The 22688-nt window shown below is 34.4% G+C and overlaps 1 protein-coding gene across 2 annotated transcripts; it reads right to left on the bottom strand.

Moving 5' to 3' along the window:
- Positions 1-14596: 14596 nt before the first annotated feature.
- LOC101897342 (serine/threonine-protein kinase fused) lies at positions 14597-20893 on the bottom strand. 2 transcript variants are annotated; one of them, XM_011293565.3, is made up of 10 exons: positions 20606-20893; positions 20413-20544; positions 19752-20336; positions 19172-19347; positions 18353-19108; positions 18143-18293; positions 17943-18071; positions 15616-16179; positions 15529-15551; positions 14597-14753 (listed from the first exon to the last, which is right to left on the bottom strand). In XM_011293565.3, exons 2-10 carry the CDS (start codon positions 20521-20523, stop codon positions 14687-14689), a joined length of 2562 nt encoding a protein of 853 aa, XP_011291867.2. In that variant the 5' UTR covers positions 20524-20544; positions 20606-20893; the 3' UTR covers positions 14597-14686. The 2 variants fall into 2 exon arrangements, with proteins under 2 accessions (XP_011291867.2, XP_005182024.2); XM_005181967.4 differs by having other exon boundaries at positions 20413-20893.
- Between the last annotated feature and the right edge of the window lie 1795 nt (positions 20894-22688).

Below are 22688 nucleotides of genomic sequence, written 5' to 3'. Positions count from 1 at the left end.
GGCCACACAAACGCCACGTAGAAACTATGAACGCTGGAAAACATCATTTGCTTGAAACAACCAACCAACCATCCATGACAACGGCGCCAAATACGGGAAAATATTGTTGCACACACAGATGATGGGAGAGTTGAAGAGAGACAGAGAGATGGAGAGAGAAAATGAAATAATTGAATCCGGAAGGAAACTAACTCAACTGGTTTTCTGTTTTCGTCACTGTCCGTCTCTCGCCAATCGACTCTTGGCCAATGGCCAAGAAAAACTAAACAACGCATCAAATATAATTTGCAGTTTTCCTCTTCATGGCCAAGTTACAAGAGGCCAGCGCATGGAGCATCGCTGCATGTCTGCGGTGCAACAACTCTTGTGATTTAATTTCGCCGTGAGGAAGAGTTGTTAATTGTTGTTGTTATTATTATTATTGTTTGTTGGCTATAAAATATGCTTGTTAGATTGATGCGTGTTATTTTTGCAGCATTGAGTTTTTGCTTCCCTTTGTTAGGGAAATTTCGCTTTTTAGAATATTTTATCCAAAGAAAGGATTTTTTGGCGTTATGTCTTTACAGGATCATATCATATGATAGATCAAAAATGTGTCTGTGTGTTTAAGTTTTAGACAAAAATTTTTCAAAATACTTCATTTTGAAGTTTATCAAGGAGGATATTAGTTAGGCCATTGCACATTAAAATCACATTCAAATTTTCTGTCCAAAACTATTTCAAAGTCTCCATATGTAAACCATAAAAACCAACTGTGATCTCAATATCAAATTTTAGAATTCCAACTCTATTCCTTCATCCAATAACAAATTTTGAAAATATTAGTACGCATATCCAAAGCTACAGGGTGAGATTAAAAAAAACCGCAACAAAGTCAAATGCCATAATTTTTACATTCTTTCTTTTAATTTTATTGAATGGAAGCAAAAACGTCGGAAATATCATCAAATTTTAGAATAAGTTTAGATTGGTTCGAATTGGTCACCTTTGGCATGAATTATGGCCTTGCAATCAAAACGATGCTAAAAACCCCGAAATGTCAATATTTAAGGAGTTATGAGCATTTTAAAATAGCCTATTTTTGCTCTTCAAATATCTGCATCAAAACGATGCTAAAAACCCCGAAATGTCAATATTTAAGGAGTTATGAGCATTTTAAAATAGCATATTCAAATATCTGCAATCAAAACGATGCTAAAAACCCCAAAATGTCAATATTTAAAGAGTTATAAGCATTTTAAAATAGCCTATTTTTGCTCTTCAAATATCTGCAATCAAAACGATGCTATAAAACCCGAAATGTCAATATTTAAGGAGTTATGAGCATTTTAGAATATCCTATTTTTCCTCTGCAAATATCTGCAATCAAAACGATACTAGAAACCCCAAAATGTCAATATTTAAGGAGTTATGAGCATTTTAAAATAGCCTATTTTTGCTCTTCAAATATCTGCAATCAAAACGATGCTAAAAACCCCGAAATGTCAATATTTAAGGAGTTATGAGCATTTTAAAATAGCCTATTTTTGCTCTGCAAATATCTGCAATCAAAACGATGCTAAAACCCCGAAATGTCAATATTTAAGGAGTTATGAGCATTTTAAAATAGCCTATTTTTGCTCTTCGTATATCTGCAATCAACACGATGCAAAAAACCCCGAAATGTCAATATATAAGGAGTTATGAGCATTTTAAAATAGCCTATTTTTGCTCCTCAAATTTCTGCAATCAAAACGATGCTAAAAACCCCGACATGTCCATATTTGAGGAGTTATGAGCATTTTAAAATACCCTTTTTTTCCTCTTTAAGAAACTGCAATCAAAACGATGCTAAACACCCCGAAATGTCAATATTTAAGGAGTTATGAGCATTTTAAAATAGCCTATTTTTGCTCTTCAAATATCTGCAAACAAAACGATGCTAAAAACCCCGAAATGTCAATATTTAAGGAGTTATGAGCATTTTAAAATAGCCTATTTTTCCTCTTCAAATATCTGCAATCAAAACGAGGCTAAAAACCCCGAAATGTCAATATTTAAGGAGTTATGAGCATTTTAGAATAGCCTAGTTTATCTCTTCAAATATCTGCAATCAAAACGATGCTAAAAACCCCGAAATGTCAATATTTAAGGAGTTATGAGCATTTTAAAATAGCCTATTTTTGGTCTTCAAATATCTGCAATCAAAACGATGCTAAAAATCTCGAAATGTCAATATTTAAGGAGTTATGAGCATTTTAAAATAGCCTATTTTTCCTCTTCAAATATCTGCAATCAAAACGAGGCTAAAAACCCCGAAATGTCAATATTTAAGGAGTTATGAGCATTTTAGAATAGCCTAGTTTATCTCTTCAAATATCTGCAATCAAAACGATGCTAAAAACCCCGAAATGTTAATATTTAAGGAGTTATGAGCATATTAAAATAGCCTATTTTTTCTCTTTAAGAAACTGCAATCAAAACGATGCTAAAAACCCCGAAATGTCAATATTTTAGGAGTTATGAGCATATTAAAATAGCCTATTTTTTCTCTTTAAGAAACTGCGATCAAAACGATGCTAAAAACCCCGAAATGTCAATATCTAAAGAGTTATGAGCATTTTAAAATAGCCTATTTTTCCTCATTAACTATCTGCAATCAAAACTATGCTAAAAACCCCGAAATGTCAATATTTTAGGAGTTATGAGCATTTTAAATAAGCCTATTTTGCTCTTCAAATATCTGCAATCAAAACGATGCTAAAACCCCGAAATGTCAATATTTAAGGAGTTATGAGCATTTTTAAATATCCTCTTTTTCCTCTTTAAGAAACTGCAATCAAAACGATGCTAGAAACCCCGAAATGTCAATATTTAAGGAGGTATGAGCATTTTTAAATACCCTATTTTTGCTCTTCAAATATCTGCAATCAAAACGATGCTAAAAACCCCGAAATGTCAATATTTAAGGAGTTATGAGCTTTTTTAAATATCCTATTTTTCCTCTTTAAGAAACTGCAATTAAAACGATGCTAGAAACCCTGAAATGACAATATTTAAGGAGTTATGAGCATTTTAAAATAGCCTATTTTTGCTCTTCAAATATCTGCAATCAAAACAATGCTAAAATCCCCGAAATGTCAATATTTAAGGAGTTATGAGCATTTTAAAATAGCCTATTTTTGCTCTTCAAATATCTGCAATCAAAACAATGCTAAAAACCCCGAAATGTCAATATTTAAGGAGTTATGAGCAATTTAAAATACCCTATTTTTGCTCTTCAAATATTTGCAATCAAAACGATGCTAACAACCCCGAAATGTCAATATTTAAGGAGTTATGATCATTTTAAAATAGCCTCTTTTTCCTCTTCAAATATCTGCAATCAAAACCATGCTAAAACGGCCAATGAAACCACGTTAAACGCTACAATAGTCCAACGGATTGGTATCCGGAGATTTTGGTGGTCATTGTGCGGTGGAAATGAAGCGAGGAACCTCATTTTGTAACCATTCGTGGGTGGCGCGTGCTGAGTGCTATGGTGCTGAGTTCTGTTGGAATGTCCAAGGTCTGCGACCAAAATGTTTGTGTGCCAAAGGCTTTAATACTCACTCCAGAATATTTTCGCGATAACGTTTTATTCGACATTTATTCTGATGCCAAGGTCGATTTATACGAGCGAAGAGCGCCCTTCGGCTGCTATGGCGGCCCACACCATCACCATGGCCGGCGCTTGGGTTCTTTACCCCGAGCTCATTTTTCAATACTTGCCGAAAGGAATATTGCGATATGTTCAGCTCACGAACCATTTTTCGGCCACTGCGCGGCGGATTTCGATCAAGTCGCTTGAATTCCATCACGAAAATTCTCACTAAAATGCTTTTGTACGCTTGTAAACAATATAATGAGCTGTCACTGAAATAATTTTAACAGCTGTCGGACGAGTGCCTTTATGAATGACAACAGTCTGAAGTTGGTTGCATATTTCCAAAAACCGAAGAATTTCAAGATTCTGAATATATATTCAAAACCAGATACTTCTCTTTTGATGAATAAATATTTTCGAAAATTTCATCTCTCCAAACTACTGTGCTTTCTATTTACACCATTAAAGTTCAAAGATCTGTGAGCAGAACTTTCTTTACAACAACAACGACGACAGCAACAGCATTAAACTTACAAATGATTGAAAATGGATAGGGAAAGACCAATGTCAGAAAAAAATCGACGGCAACAACAACGACAAGCATCGACAACATTCTCCAAACAGCAGTAAATCAACTGCCAACTAATGTAGCTGCAGCTGATTACCAAACAAGAAACTTAAAGCCCAATTAATGTTCTGCTAACGCTCTTAGCTAATAATTGAACACCAACTCCAAAATACCAAAATAACAACTCTCGGTTGGAGAATTTTTCGTTAATGCTAATCATTTGATGTTATGGTGGAGATCTAAAAATGGAATCTGTCTTAGAACCGTCGTCGTCGTCATCATCATCTTCACTTAACGAGATAATCCAAAAGTCAAGATGAAATTCAATTTAAATTGAAATTGAAAGAAATGTAATGTTTGAAATTGGTTAAATTGTGTCACTCTGACTACCTGGCAACAACATGTGTTGTTGGTGCTCAAGAACGAATCATCCTCATCACCGACATCACCATCATCTTCAATTGGAATTTGGCATTAGTGTTTCGTTTCTTTGGTGATTGATAGACATCGAAATGAGATCTATGATTGAACTGAAAATTACGAATCGAATACTTTGTTTCAGTTTCAATATCGTTAAGACTTCAACATGACCATGTACGGTGTTTTTGGAAATGATTAATTATATATGGGGAATGGTAGAAAAAAAAAACATAGGAAAGTAATAATGTGATGGACCGCAACAGGTGTGCTGTGAAAAATAGCACTTTTTTAACTTTTAATACCCTCCACCTTAGGGTAAAGGAAATATTAGAAGAAATGTGGCAAAAACCATTAAAATGCCGAATATCGGGAGGTACCATCATATGGTGGCTATACCAAAACGTGGACCTATAATTACAATGACTCGCCATACGAACTGGGACCCATTATGATCAACAACTACCAATTTTTAAAGAAATTCTTGAAAAAATGTGTCAAAAATCATCAAAATACCGAATATTGGGAGGTACGTTATATGGGGACCATACCAGAACGTTGACCGATATATCTCATTTTCAATACCAACCATCCTTGACACAATACAAATTGCTCTGCTAAACAGACAGACAGACAGAGGGACTTAGAATTTTATGCTGATTATGAATATATATATTTTATGGGGTCTACGACGAATATTTAAGGATGTTACAAACGGAATGACAAAGTTAATATACCCTCCATTCCAAGGTAGAGGGTATAATAAGTTGAAAAGTATCAGTCGGTTTTGCCGACAGATGTATATCCTCAGACAATGTTCGATTATTTAAATATATTTTGACTTCTGTTATGATTATTGAAATTGTTGACCGTCTACCGATTGGATTCCGAATGAATGGGCCAATATTGTCGGACTTAAAAAAAAATATGAAATAAATATTGCGACGTACCATGGCTTGGACTATATCGACTGCTTCCATCACTTTTTATGAGATATGTGAAAATTTTTAGAAAATGTTAAAACGTTCGTGAGTCACCAAATATAGAAGTATTCCATTTTCGTACTTCCTCTAATACAAATAAATATATTGATATGGGCAAGATTTCATGAAAATGTAACATTTATATCCAATTCCATGCGAAACCATAAATTCCATAGTCTCCTCAGGTTTCTGGTTGAGATTAAAATTTAAATATACCAAGTTGTAAGGAATAGCTAACTTCGCTTTCTTTGAACGCTTTATTTTCCAAAATCTTGAACCCAATTTGGGGAGGTACCAGAAGAAGAATGGTTTCATCTCTACCATCTTTAAAGTAGATCTTGTGATGATGGAAATGTTGAGATATGCCAAATCGGAATGGAATCGGATTTTAATTTCGTGTTTTATGAGCTTCACGAGTATTCAAAATGTTGACACTTTGTGGGGGAGGTACCAGAAAAAGTAGACCAATATACCTTTTTCTCACCAGACCTTGGGCTAATAAAAATATTGTGATTTGCGTAATTTGAAGACAATCAGACTCTTACGTCACATTATATAAGAGTTATAATTATTAAAAATATTGAACCTTTGTGGGGGAGATACCTGAAATAGTGGACCGATTTCGTAAATTTTCACACCTGACCTAGAACTGATGCAAATATTAGGATTTGCAAAGTTGGAGCAAGATAGGATTATCCTTACTCTTTCTTTGCCGTAAATTATTTTCTTTGAAACTGTTGACATTTTGTGTGGGAGGTACCAGAAGGAGTGGAACGATATTGCCCATCTTCGAAATCGATCTAAGTTCGACAAAAATATTACGATGTACAAATTTTGGATCAAATCGGATACTCCCTTCAAGAGTTTTCGTACGCACCAGCCAGACAGACGGACGGACATCGCTAGATAGCCTACAAATGTCCTGAAACGGATTTGGTCCTAAGAGACCCAGGGTCTAAAACCGTTATTTCGATGAGGTACGTTTTGGCCATATCAAATGATATATACCTCCTCTAGTCATATGGCTGAGGGTATAAAAGCTGGTTTCTTAGGCTAATATACAAATAGTGTTCTAGCTAATGTAAAGCTACTTCTCTACAGGTATGTTAGCTTTTTATAACATACTTTAAGGCGCTTCACACAATTAATTATCTGAGAGGAAATGCTAAAATTATAAAATAGTATACATTATATTCATGGTATAAGTATAATATAAATATAATATAATATTAAATTATATAATATAATATAATATATAATATAATATAATATAATATAATATAATATAATATAATATAATATAATATAATATAATATAATATATATATATAATATAATATAATATAACATAATATAATATAATATAATATAATATAATATAATATAATATAATATAATATAATATAATATAATATAATATAATATAATATAATATAATATAATATAATATAATATAATATAATATAATATAATATAATATAATATAATATAATATAATATAATATAATATAATATAATATAATATAATATAATATATATAATATAATATAATATAATATAATATAATATAATATAATATAATATAATATAATATAATATATATAATATAATATAATATAATATAATATAATATAATATAATATAATATAATATAATATAATATAATATAATATATATAATATATATAATATAATATAATATAATATAATATAATATAATATAATATAATATAATATAATATAATATAATATAATATAATATAATATAATATAATATAATATAATATAATATAATATAATATAATATATATAATATAATATAATATAATATAATATAATATATATATAATATAATATAATATAATATAATATAATATAATATAATATAATATAATATAATATAATATATATAATATAATATAATATAATATAATATAATATAATATAATATAATATAATATAATATAATATAATATAATATAATATAATATAATATAATATAATATAATATAATATAATATAATATAATTATATATAATATATATAATATAATATAATATAATATAATATAATATAATATAATATAATATAATATAATATAATATAATATATAATATAATATAATATATATAATATAATATATATAATATAATATAATATAATATGATATAATATAATATAATATAATATAATATAATATAATATAATATAATATAATATAATATAACCTTGTACTGCTATCAGAAAATGTCCTAAATGTTTACGATTGACGCCTATTGTCTTAATTACAGCAAGAAAAACATCGGAATGTCTGCCAAGTACATATGCATATACAAGGTGGCGCAATATTAATTTTCCAATGTTTTTTGGCTGTAATAAAGACATTTCGTTTAATTTTAAAAATTGTTGGGCGCACTTAAAAGTCTACTATAAAATTGTTCTATTTAAAATGTGAAAAAAATACTTTACATATGACTCTAACACGATGTGAAAACTGTTAAAAGCCAGTTTTATGTTGTTTTATTTATTCAAGCTTAAATTCATATTGAAAACATATTTGAATCAACATTTGTTCGTTGTCTAATATTAAAATTACGCTCCCGAGTAGTCCTCATTCCAGAAATAAATCTTACTCTTTAGTGCTTATATTATTATTAAATTTTAATTAAGATAAACAGTTGTTATTATTTTAATAATTACAACAGCCATGACCTTTGCTGCTATTTTTCGAAACACAACTGTTAATTACTGTAGATGATGAGAAGATTTAAACACGAGACCACAAACATTATTTGATAAAAATAAAACCCTTCAACATCAACCCAAAAGAGAAAAGAAACAAAAAATAAAAACAAGCAAAAGTAGAAGTAAAACATATGATTAACAACATTTTCAAATTGATTTGTATGCAAGCAGACCGACGAACGAATGGACAATCAATGAATGACACTACTAACCCAGTGTCCCACATAAAGAGAGCTTTAAGCATTATTTCAAAACTATTAACGAGCAGCAGAGAATGGGAAGAGGAGGTTTTTGGTGGGCTGAGGTCGACTTGTTGAATATACTGCACAGTATTGTATTTTCATACCCTCAGCCATATGGCTATAGAGGGTATATGGCAAAAACGTGAATGGATGGAGCGCATGATAACTCTCGAAGGGAGTATACGATTTAACATGGTCCAAAATTGGTATATCGTATTATTATGGAACTTAGATCCAGTTCGTGGATGGGAAAAATCGATCTATAGCTTCTGGTACTCCCCCACAAAAGGTCAAAATTTTCACAGAGAATAATTTGCCTTGTCGAACAAAAGTGGATCATCCGATTTTGTCCAAACTTGGAAAATCCTAATATTTTTATCGGTGCTTATTGAGGTGTGAAAATAAATACAGAGTGAGATGAAAAAACTGCAACCAAATTCAAACTGCTGTCATTTCTAAGCCACTCGTCCGACAGCTGTTAAAATTATTCCAGTGACAGCTCATTATATTGTTTACAAGCGTACAAAAGAATTCTGGTGAGAATTTTCCAGAAAAAAGGATATTCGTGATGGAGTTCAAGCGTGATACTGTGATTTTTTATATTTGGCTGGAAAACAACAAGTGGCTATCTTTAGAGCACTCCACCATTTAAATGGGAACACTGGTAGCGTATCCCGACGTCAAGGAAGTAGATGGACGAAAACAGCAAAATCAGCAGAAATGGTTCGAAAAGTAAAGAAGCGACTTGATCGAAACCCGCGTCGCCGTGTCCGAAAAACGGATCGTGAGTTGAACATATCGCAATATTCCATTCGGCAAATATTGAAAAATGAGCTCGGTGAAATTCCAAAAAGTACAAGAACTTAGACCGAAACAGAAAGAAAATAGACTCAAAGGAGCTAAAGAGTTGATTCGCTTAGCCGAAAGTGGTGAACTGCCGAATTTGGGTTTCTCCGATGAGAAAACATTCGTTGTCCAGCAGTTTGTAAACGAACAAAATTATCGTGTTTACTTGCCAAAGGGGTCAGCTGAAAATGTGCACCTTCGGTTGGCCACCAGAACTCAAGCTCCGGCCATGGTGATGGTGTGGGCCGCCATAACAGCCGATGGTCGCTCTCTGCCCGTATTAATCGACCTTGGCATCAGAAGAAATGACGAAAATTGTAGCGAAAATAATGTGGAGGGTGTATTCAAGCCTTGAGCACGCAAACAATTTGGCCGCAGACCTTGAACTTCCCAACAGAACTCAGCACCATGGCACTCAGCACGCGCCACCCAAGAATGGTTACAAAATGAAGTTCCTCGCTTAATTTCCAGAGCACAATGGCCACCAAAATCTTCGGATACCAATCCGTTGGACTATTGTGCCTGGAGTATTTTGGAAATCAAGGTTGGCACTAAAAAATACCAAAGTGTCGATCATCTCAAGCAAGCGCTTCGCCGGGAATGGGCCAAATACCGCAAAGCAACATTCGGGCAGCGTGTGACGGTTTCATTGGCCATTTGAAGGCCATAATCCGTTGCAAAGTGGACCAATTCGAAGAAATCTAAACTTATTCTTAAATTTGATGCTATTTCCGACATTTGTTGCTTTCATTCAATATTTAATTTAATTTTATAAATATAATTTAAAAAGAAAATTAAAAATTATGGCATTTGAATTTGTTGCAGTTTTCATCTCGCCCTGTATATACCCAGAATAAAAGGATCCCAAAGAATATTTTTGTTTCTTATAACCATTCCATATACTAAACTTATTACAAAAAGCTTTCAAAAGCCATTTTGTGCGAATTTCAATTCTCAAGTTCCAAAAACTGTTATCCGAAAGCACACACCCACACATATTTTTTAAAAACGCCTTCCCACCCACAATAACACCGACCATTTTGATGTATGTGTAAAAAAGCACTTTCAATTTACATATTTAAGTTATTGGCTGATTGCATGAACCACAATGCGCAGACGCACCGTACTTTTGCTGGGCACTTGACAATTCCGCTTTTTTTATTTTTAATGATATTCAAAAACATTTTTATTACCAATCGGAATGAATTGTGCGCTAAGTGTTGAATGGATTTTTGTTGTGTCGTCTTCGGCGATTTTCTTTTTTCTTCATTCGAAGGTGAATGGGATGGATTTGTTAATCGAAAAACAATTGAAAGTTCTTATTAAAAAATCACATACAAATTCCACGGTGTCACTTTGTCGGAGAGTACAGCGTAGGAGTGTACAAAGAGTTGGCGGCGAATTGAACCGAGACTATAAAAGACCCTCAATATTTTTGAAAGTCTTTCTTTAGGTTGTTGTCAGTTGACAAAGAAAGTGAAGTTAATTTCGATTTTCTTGAAGGCATTTCAATTCGTCATTGGTTAGGGAAAAGAAAGCCAATTGTGTATTTGGTCTAAAGAAAAGAAGCCCAACCATGGCATTCTTGGTTCTCCCAACATTTAAGCATAAAATGCATTTATTGCGTTGGTTTTTACAAATTAGTTTGCTATTGACATTACAACAGCCAAGACAATGCCAATCGGCGGCCGTCATCAATTGGAATCCCGTCAAACCTCCCAACCCTCGATGGGGTCCAAATATGCACATGTTGAGACAACACAACAGTATGTGGTAACTATTTCGAAGCCAATGCAAACGCTAATAATCACATCTCATCAAAATTGCCACTCCGCCACTTTGCAGGTCCAGCTTTTGAATTTTGGAATGATGCAAACGAGGATCACATATGGGAGCACAGTGGACTATTTGAAGGTGACATCATGTTGCATCGTGAATATTTACGCAATGGCCTATTGAATGAAAAATCTACTTGGCCAGATGCCACGGTGCCATTCTACATAGATAGCCAAGATTTCAGTGAGTATAATTAAACAAAAACAAAAAAAGTGAAACGTCCGCAATATTTTATTTACAACCTGCAATTGATTTTGTTTTGGATTGATTTATAACGTGGTGCTGTATCGAACACACACACACCCACATGTTTTGTGTGTTAAAAAAAAAAACAATGACAAAGTGATGGACAGTGAATGCATGAGAAACTACAGGATTTTTATACCCTCAGCTATATGGTTAGAGAGGGTATATATCATTTGATATGACCAAAAGGTGCCTAATCGAAATAGCGGCTTTAGACCCTAGGTCTCTTTGGACCAAATTCGTTTCAGGACATTTATCTGTGCGTCTGTCTGGCTGGCTGGTGCTCACGATAAATCTCGAAGGGAGTATCCGATTCGATCCAAACTTGGTACATCGCAATATTTTTGTCAAACTTAGATCGAGTTCAGAGAAGGGCAACATCGGTACACTCCTTCTGGTAACTCCCCCAACAAAATGCCAACATTTTCAAAGAAAATAATTTACTGCATAGAAAGGGAAAGGATAGTCCGATTTTGCTTCAAATTTGCAAATCCTGTCAATTGCATCAGTGCTAGGTCAGGTTCGAAAATGGACAATATCGGTCCACTGCATCAAGGACCTCCCCCACAAAGGGTCCATCTTTTGAATAATTAAAACACTTATAAAATGTGATGTAAGAGTCCGATTGTCTTAAAATTACACACATCACAATATTTTTATTGGCACAAAGTCTGGTGTGAAGATCGAATATATCGGTGGACTCCTTCTGGTACCTCCCCCACAAAGGGTCAATATTTTGAATATTCATGGAGCTCATAAAACATGAAATTAACATACGATTCCATTCAGACATGGCACATCTTAATATTTCCATAAACACAAGATCTGTTATAAAGGTGGATGAGATCGGACTATTCCTTCTGGTACCTGCCCACAAAGGATCAAAGTTTGGCCACCGTTTCCCTACAAATTTCATACATTACAATATTTTTATTATTTTTTATTTTATTGAGCTTCCCCGCTTCATTTCCAGTGCATAATGACCACCAAAATCTCCGGATACCAATCCGTTAGACTATTGTGTCTGGAGAACTTTGGTCCAAAAAAATACTAAAGTGTCGATTACTTAAAGCAAGCGCTTCGCCGGGAATGTGCCAAAATACAATATTATATTATAATATTAATATGTGTGAAAATGGGATATACAGGGTGAAATAAAAAAACTGCAACAAAGACAAACGCCATAATTTTTACATTTTTTTAATTCAATTGAATAAAAGCAAAAAAAAATGTCGGAAATGGCATCAAATTTTAGAATAAGTTTAGATTTGTTCGAATTAATCACCTTTGGCACGAAATATGGCCTTCAAATGGCAATGAAACCGTCACACGCTGCCCGAATGTTGCTCTACGGTATTTTGGCCCAATTCGCGTCGAATCGCTTGCTTGAGGTGATCGACACTTTGGTATTTTTTAGTGCCAACCTTGCTTTTCAAAATACTCCAGACACGGATATTTTGATGGTTATTGTCCGCTGGAAATGAAGCGAGGAACCTCATTTTGTGACCATTCTTTCGTGGCGCGTGCTGAGTGCATTGGAGCTGAGTCCTGTTGGAATGTCCAAGGCCTGCGGCCAAAATGTTTGCGTGCCAAAGGCTTTAATACAACCTCCAGAATATTTTCGCGATAATATTCGGCATTTATTCTGATGCCACGGTCGATTAATACGAGCGCAGAGCGACCATCGGCTGTTATGGCGGCCCACATCATCACCATGGCTGGCGCTTGAGTTCTGGTGGCCAACAAAAGATTCACATTTTCAGCTGACCTCTTTGGCAAATAAACACGATCATTTTGTTTGTTTACAAACTGCTGGACAAAGAATGTTTTCTCATCGGAGAAAACCAAATTCGGCAGTACACCACTTTCGGCCAAGCGAAGGAACTCTTTAGCTCTTTTGAGTCTATTTTCTTTCTGTTGCGGTGTAAGTTCTTGCACTTTTTGGAATTTCAATGGCTTTATTCTAAGCTCATTTTTCAATATTTGCCGAATGGAATATTGCGATATGTTCAGCTAACGACCCATTTTTCAGCCACTGCGATGCGGGTTTCAGGTTTCGATCAAGTTGCTTATTTATTTTTCGAACCTGTTTTCTTCCGTCCACTTCCTTTACGTCGGGTTACGCTACCAGTATCACGGTAACGAGCGATGATACGAGACACAAACGATTTATTCACATTTAAATGTTGCAGTGCTCTAACGATAGCCCCTTGAGGTTTTCCACTCAAATATAAAGAAATCACACTATCACGCTTGAATTCCATCACGAATAACTTTCTTTCTGGAAAATTCTCACCAAAATGCTTTTGTACGCTTGTAAACAATATAATGAGCTATCACTGGAAAAATTTTAATAGCCGTCGGACGAGTGGCTTAGAAATGACAGCAGTCTGAATTTGGTTGCAGTTCTTTCATCTCACCCTGTATATTGATCCACTTTTAAAATCTGCGGGATTTACCCGTAATTATTGAAAAAAGAAAATAAATTTTGTCGCACATTGTAATCGAGCACCTCTTCGATCTATGTTTATGAGTTTCAAACACTACCTACCTCTCCCATATGGGACCTACATCCCTCGTAGGCTATACCAAAAGGCTGTGTAAGACCTTCAAATGCTTAATTGCTCCTGAACGGAAGAGTTGTGGTGACTTCTCTTCGGTCTTCGGTTATCAAGTCACAAGCCGGGGCTCATAACCTGGATAGTCAATTGGGTAATTACCACGAAACTAAAATTAGGATTGATGGGGGGTCGTCATATCTGGCCAAATCTATGGCTAACAAGTGAAAATGTTGTAAAGAGAAATTAACATTTAGACTCTAGAATAGAAAGGACAGCTTGATATGCAAGACATTCAATGGAATTTTTAATATTTCCGGCCTTAGTAACATTTGAATTGATTCCCATAAATCCTTTCTCGACGTAGAATTGAATTAACCGCTGAGAGCTACGCAAATCCATCGTATTCTCTTTTTTACTATATTCTCCGCTTCCCACAACTTTGATTTATTGAGAATAAAAATTGATTGTTCATCCTACTTACCATTTCAAAATTCATTCTTCTTTCTTTTGCAGATGAAACACAAACGATGACCATTCTCAAAGCTCTTAAAGAGTATCACGACAAAACTTGCATACGTTTTCGTCCATACGAAAAAGGAGATAAAAATTGGATTGTTTTTAAAGGCAATTACTCTGGATGTTGGTCCAGTGTTGGACGAAGAACCGGCGGACAGGTAAGAACATTCTGGAATACAAACAATAATTTGATTATTAAAATATATTTCTCTCAAGGTTTTAAATCTGAATACACCTAAATGTGTGTCACATGGTGTTGTGGTGCATGAATTGCTGCATGCCCTCGGATTCTATCATCAACAATCATCGACGGAACGTGATGAATATGTGAAAATCAATTGGGAAAATATACTGCCGGGGCATGCTCACAATTTCAATAAATATGCCCGAACATATGTTTCAAATTTCGGTGTGGAATATGATTATAGTAGTGTTATGCATTACAGTTCGAAGGCATTTTCGAAAAATGGCAAAAATACCATTGAACCTTTGGTGAGTTGTAGACAAAAATATGAACTATTGTTCAGATTAATAATAAGTTTTCTTTTTGTGTATTTCTACAGGACCCCACGGCAAGTTTGGGCCAACGCAAAGGCTTGTCGGAAAAGGACATCGCCAAGTTAAACGAAATGTACGAAGAAGAGTGCAATGTGTTTAGTATTTTTGATTTTGATCGTTTTGGAAATTATTTAGATAATATTATTGATTATTTTCAAGGAACACTTGATAGACTCTTTACATAGAACATAACGCTATTGTTACAATCACTTAACATACATAATTACGTATAAAACATTTGATAGAATATATATGTAAATTTAAAAAAAAAGTTGGCATACATATAGATGAGTATCAAAATAAATGCTTTACTTTTTAAGTAAAGGTAAATGGAAGTTCAAAAAATACTTAATAATACTTAGGAGTAGAAGGAAAATTTACGCAACTCCTCCATGGTGTTTCCAGCCTCCTAAAATAAAAAAGTTATCAATTAATTCAATTTTAAAAATAATAAATAATAAATTCATTCTTACCACTTTAACATTCTCATTATTATCTTCACTTAACTGCTCAATGGCTTCCCGCACTTCCGGTGACCATGCCGCCTGGAGAGCTCTTAAACTATATCTACCCAATAAACGTAATAACATACAAATTCTTAAACGTAACAAATCATTATTGCTCTGCATTAAACGACCTAGATCCACCTTCGGTGAAAATATTATTTTCTCTACCAATTCTGCATTTTCCGGCAATTCGCGTAGCACACAACATAACAAAGCCAATATGTTATTGGCAATACGTAAAGCATGGGTATTTTTAAAGTCTTGATTTAGGAAATTTATGAGGAATTCATTTGCCGACAAAATGGCCACAGCATCACAAAATTGATTTAGAAATTGTAGATTAAGATGCACCAAATGGCAGACCAATTCATAGAGACGGGAAATACATTTGATTTCTTCTTCACGCATACAATCCACAGTGCGTATTTGTCGTGGTGGCGAGGATGTGAGCGAGTCATTGGCCAAACGTTCGTAGATAAGTAATTTTGAGGCATACATTAAATTAGGAACAATCTTGCAGTCAATGTAAACCTAGAAAAGAAATAAAAAATAATTACAATGTGAAAAGGTTAAAGAGAATCAGTCGGTATCGGCCGACAGATGCACTGGGTGAGATGAAAAAACTGCAACCAACTTCAGACTGCGGTCATTTCTAAGCCACTCGTCCGACAGCTGTTCAAAAGCATTTTGGTGAGAACTTTCCAAAAAAAGAAGTTATTCGTGATGGAATTCAAGCGTGATAGTATGATTTCTTTATATTTGGCTGGAAAACCACAAGTGGCTATCGTTAGAGCATTCTAGCATTTAAGTGTAAATAAATCTTTTGTGTCTAGTACCATCGCTCGTTATCGCGATACTTTAAGCGTAGCCCGACATCAAAGAAGTGGACGGTAGAAAAGAGCAAAATCAGCAGAAATGGTTCGAAAAATAAAGAAGCGACTTGATCGAAACCAGCGTCCCAGTGGCCGGAGAATGGCTCGTGAGCTGAACATATCACAATATTCCATTCGGCAAATATTGAAAAAAGAGCTCGGGGTAAAATTGAAATTCCGAAACGTGCAAGAACTTACATGGGAACAGAAAGAAAATAGACTCAAAAGAGCTAAAGAGTTGCTTCGCTTGGCCGAAAGTGGTGAACTGCCAAATTTAGTTTTCTCCGATGAGAAAACATTCGTTGTCCAGCAGTTTGTGAACAAACAAAAACAAAATGATCGTGTTTACTTGCCAAAGAGGTCAGCACCTTCCGTTGGCTACCAGAACTCAAGCGCCGCCCATGGTAATGGTGTGGGCCGCCATAACAGTCGATGGTCGCTCTCCGCACGTATTAATCGACCATGGCATTAGAATAAATGCCGAATATTATCGCGAAAATATTCTGGAGGGTGTATTAAAGCCTTGGGCACGCAGACCTTGGACATTCCAACAGGACTCAGCACGCGCCACCCAAGAATGGTTCCAAAATGAGATTCCTCGCTTCATTTCCAGTGCACAATGGCCACCAAAATCTCCGGATATCAATCCGTTTTACTATTATGTCTGTAGTATTTTGGAAAGAAAGGTTGGCACTAAAAAATACCAAATTGTCGGTCACCTCAAGCAAGCGCTTTGCCGGGAATGGGCTAAAATACCGCAGAGCAACGTTCAAGCAGCGTGTGACGGCCGTTTAAAGGCCATAATTCGTGCCAAAGGTGACCAATTCGAACAAATCTAGACTTATTCTAAAATTTGATTCTATTTCCGAAATTTTTTGCTTTCATTCAATAAAATAAAAAAAAAAAATGTAAAAATTATGGAGTTTGACTTTGTGGCAGTTGTTTTATCTTTATCTTTTATCTTAGAAAACACAGGCTACTTGTCATGGTGACATTTAATATTTTTACTATCACTGCTCCATAGAAACTACATCCTTAGTAATCAACTAGCAATGGAATTGATCGTATATATTCCCTTCAGAAAGTAAAATATAGCTAATACCTTAAATAATCTGTCCCTACTCCAGGGATACTCGAGGGAAAACATATATCTCTTCGTAAATATATCCTTTAACCATTAGCTCAACATTTACATGGCATTGGTTACGGCATGTAGATTTACTACAGCACCATTTTGTAAAAAACAAATCTCTTTGCTAACTTGTCGTAGCTATACTCAAGTTGGCCTGACGTGGCATAACAATCAGGGACTGCTGATGAAAATCTTTGTAGGAATAAATAATCTTCTAAAACGACTGTGCCAGACCAAATCGACTCAAATTTTATGTTGATAATATAAAATTAAGGAAACAAATATCACACCTTATTGATGGACTCCATAATACTGAGTGGCTCGTTTAGAACGAACGGCAAAGACAACAATTGAGCCACGCTTTCGATTACTTTCGGTATGGCTTTGGTATTGCGCAATGGAGCCACAATAATACTGACCTAAAAAGCAAAAAAAAAATATGTGTTAAATAAGCAGGTATCTATGCATGCAAACTAGACATATGGCATACCAAGTTCTTTTGTCTCAATGAATCCAATTCACCATACAAAACTTCCCGTATTGTGCGCTGTAAAAATGCCAACCACTCATCACTTTCCATGGGTGGACTTTGAGATTCATCACATGAATCCCAACCGGGCATTAGGCAGGGTGGAGAATTTCTGTGAAATGTTGTGTTAAATAAACATTATAAAAATGTTGAGAATCTAATTAGTCTTACTGTGTATTATGTTTTCCTTCCAACGATTGAATGGATGTCTTAACCGAATTCGATTTATGTTCATTATCCTGGGAATTCTCTTGATCACCTCGTTTAGAACGTTTCAGCTTTTCGGTGGATTCTTGTCGTAATCCCTTTTCATTTGATAACTCCGATGAACCGTCATTGTTTATGCGATGTGTATTTTCTCTAAAACAATGATTTTCCAAATGTTGTCCATCATTTGTTTGAGCAATTTTCAATGTTGTATTATTTGCTTCCTGTACGCTGCTATTGTAATTATCATTGCTAAAATTGTCCGCATCATTTGCATCTAAATTTTCTTGCAGCGTATTGATAACCATATTACTATTGTCATTATATCCATTATTTAACTCATCATTCATCAATGTATTGTTTAGAGTAAAATTATCTTCTAAATTATTTAGGATCATATTGTTATTGCCATTAACAAAACAAGTTTGCGAGTTTATTATTGGCATATGTACTCCTGGTATTTGAAACATATCTCCACCTAAAACATTTGGTCGTGGTATTGATTTTTCATTTACCAAATTCTTAGACATCAATTTATCCGCTTGAAATGATTCATTGGCAAATGGTACAATTATATTATCTTCAACATCTGTTTCAAGTACCTCCACATCACTGGGCGGTATGGCATTAATACTGTCACGTGAACAAGTCATATTGTCTTGAGATTCATCCAATTTTGTGGAACATAATTTATGAGTCACTTTGGAAATGTTGAGATTGCTGAAACGGGGTAAGGAATAATTAAAGTATTTAAGCAAAGCAATTTTTTGTAGAAATACTTACTTTTCCTTCGTTTGGCTGCTGGACTTGGTTAGTTTAGCTTTCCCACTTTGTGGATTTACAAAAGGTGAGTTCTCCGATTTAACACCAGCCTTAATATACAGTTTACCCTCAACAAAGGGATGACATAGAATATGGGCCCAACTGGCACGCATTGTTGGTTCCTTTTCCAAAAGGGCCTGTAATGGAGGGAGGAGTGAAAAGCGTTATTTTTATTAAAATTTAAATCAGACAAAAATATGGGTTGGTTTTTTGGGATTGCTGGTGTGGTGGATAAATATCATGATTAGTATTCTGCAGTTATTAAAACTTATTAAGGCCATGGAAACCCCCTACAGTCATTTATAGTAAACCCCCCTTTAAAGTAACTTTATAGTTTGAAGTACTTCTATTGGTTTCCATGGATATGAGGATTCCTTCTATCTAATTTAGGGAGATACTTTCTGTATGTCTTTTGAAATTATAAAAGTTTGAATATCACTAATGATTGGAAGGCCATATGAATAGATTTCTATAGATTAAAGAACTTCGGTACCTAAAATCTCCCCACAAGATTAATTCCCAGCATTAACTTCCGACTCACCTGTAAAAATGAACGACTGTCTCGGCTCAAATATCCTGGATAGGATACCTCATTCTTTTTAATGATTTTTATCAAGTGGAGAATTGATGTTGTACTAAATGGTGGATGACCCACCAGACATTCATATGAAATGCATCCTAAAGACCATATATCCGCTTGATGATCATACGGTTTCTCTTCGAGCAATTCGGGAGCCATATACAATGGTGTACCCTTTATGGATGTCAACATATGTGTACTCATAGTCATATTACGGGCTAAACCAAAATCACATAACTTTGCTCGCAGTTCCTCATCAAGCAAAACATTTTGTGGTTTCAAATCACGATGCAGTATACGATTTGAATGCAGGTAATAAAGGGCCGATACCAAATCACAGATTAAACGTTGTCCTTTATCTTCACGCAAATAACCATTACGTTCCATATAACGATGTAAATCAATGGTGGCAAATTCAGTGACCACAATCAAATCATGTTTGGTTTCAAACGATTCCAACATCTCAATGACATTGGGATGTTTCAGATGGGCCTGGATTTCGCATTCACGTCTCAGGGTTTTCAAATCACGGCTGGTGCGACCTCTCTACAAAAATTCAAATTTTGTTGCCATAAATTGTTAATCCTTCTAAATATTTATATACATTTTTATTATACCATACCTTTGATATAACCTTAATGGCCACAATTTGATTGTCGTCCTTGCGCAGCGCTTTGTAAACATGGCCAAAGGAGCCCTCTCCCACCATTGCATGGACTTTGTAACGATGCATCTTCTTACTTCAATAAGGATGCTGTTGAAATTTTAAGGTATCCTTTTGATCTATAAATAGTATCAGTCGTATGAAACTCTACCTCTCACAGGACACTGCATAGACAACACGAAATGAAGTTCCTTTTTGGTTTTTCTTTATTTATCGGAGTTCCAAAGGCATATTTGAAATGTTTTAAAAATGTATTTTTAAGATCCTAGTTAAAAAAATTTACGATTTAAATAGAAAGTTTTGCAGAAAATATCCATTCATCTGCCTCCCAAAGCGCGAAGTTTATAACTAATTGTCCACCAGAGTTGGGTGGTGCCGGAACGAACTAGTTCAAAGGAATTAGAATTTTGTTCACGTAAACAAACGATAGTAATAACAGGCATGAGTCAAAAAGAAATAGATGAACAACCTAATTGTTTGTGCACAAAGTGAACTCGATTGCTCAACTCTAGTGTATACCACCAAAACTAAAAACGTCCCAAACGAATTAAGAAGTATGAGACAAAACATAAAACCTGATAGAACATAAACAGAAAATGAAATGACCGAGTTTACGAATTAAGAGAGAAAAATATTAAAAAACGTCGGTTCTCAGGTGTCAACAAGTTGTTTTGATGCAAAGTAACAATTCACAATAACATGGTATATCAGGGTAAATGATTATTAGATGGTGGATATATACGGTTGAATAAAAAGAAAATTGAGTTAGAAAATTTAAATTGATTTACCCTTATAACAATCATAATAAGTTTGACGCATTTTTCCCATATTATTTTGCGATTGGTAAATTATTACGGCTTAAAGAGGCTTTACATACAATTATTAATCCGAGTTTACCCTGATAATGTGTGTGTAATCGCGATATTTCACTAATCTCAATATAAAAACAAGTATCAGCCGGTTTTGCCGACAGATGTATACTCCCAGCCTTGATTTATGATTATTCAAACTGTTGGCTCTGTTCCAAATCAGTAGGCCAATATTGACCAATTCGTATTTGGCCAAAGACAGATATAAATATAACAACGTGCCAGATTCGGACTATATCAACTACTTCCTATACTTTATATGAGATATGTGCCAATTTTTGGAAACTGTGGAAATATGCGTGAAGTAATGGATGTAGGGGACGAAGGTATTCCATTTTCATACTTTATCTAATACGGATAAAAATATTGTTATGTGCAAATTTTGAAGGCAATCGAATATTTATATCCAATTTTATGCAAAATCATAAATTCCGATAAATTCCATATTCATCACAGGTTTCTGGTTGAGAGAAGTATTTAGATATAGCAAGTTGTAAAGAATCGCTGACCTGTTTCCCAAGTTACGACTTATAAAAGAATTGTAAATTGTGACACTTTGTGGGTGATCCGCAGATATATATTATCGTCACAACAGACATTGTGTTAGTAAAAATGTTTGCATTTCTGAAACTTGAAGAGTGTTGGGTGCTTATTTTGCTTTCTTTGTGCGTTCTGTTTTTCAAAATCTTGAACCCTATGTGGGAGAGGTACCAGAAGAAATGGTGCGATCTCTACCAACTTCAAAACAGATCTTGTGTTGATGGAAATATTGAGATGTACCAAGTCTTAATGGAATCGGGTGTAAATTTCGCGTTTTATGAGATTCATGGTTATTCAAAATGTTGAGCCGTTATGGGGAAGGTACCAGAAGGAGTGGACCGATATATACCATCTTCACAGCAGATCTTGTTTTAGTAGAAATATTGGGATCTCTGAGATATGAAGATAACCAAAAACATATTTCGGATTTTATGATCGTTTTAATTATTCAAAATGTTGACCCTTTGTGAGAGAGGTACCAGAAGGAATGATCCGATCTTTATAACATATCTTGTGTTTATAGAAACATTTAGGTTACCAAGTCTGAATGGAATCGGATGTTAATTTCGGATTTTTTATCGTTTTTGTTATTTAAAATTCTGACCCTTTGTAGGGGAACTACCAGAGGGAGTAAACCGATAGAAATATTGAGACGTGGGAAGTTTGAATAGAATCGAATATTACATACGATTTTTATGGACTTCATGGACATTCAAAATACAGACCCTTTGTGGGGGATAAGCCAAAAGGAGAGGACCCATATATTCCATCTTAACACCAGACCTTGAGTTAATAAAGGCATTGTGATGCGTGTAATATGAAGAC

Source organism: Musca domestica, unplaced genomic scaffold (genome assembly GCF_030504385.1).
Source record: "Musca domestica strain aabys unplaced genomic scaffold, Musca_domestica.polishedcontigs.V.1.1 2, whole genome shotgun sequence".
NCBI classification, from domain to species: domain Eukaryota; kingdom Metazoa; phylum Arthropoda; class Insecta; order Diptera; family Muscidae; genus Musca; species Musca domestica.
The sequence above is the reverse complement of the archived record's forward strand: the minus strand, read 5'-3'. Positions and strand labels throughout refer to the sequence as shown.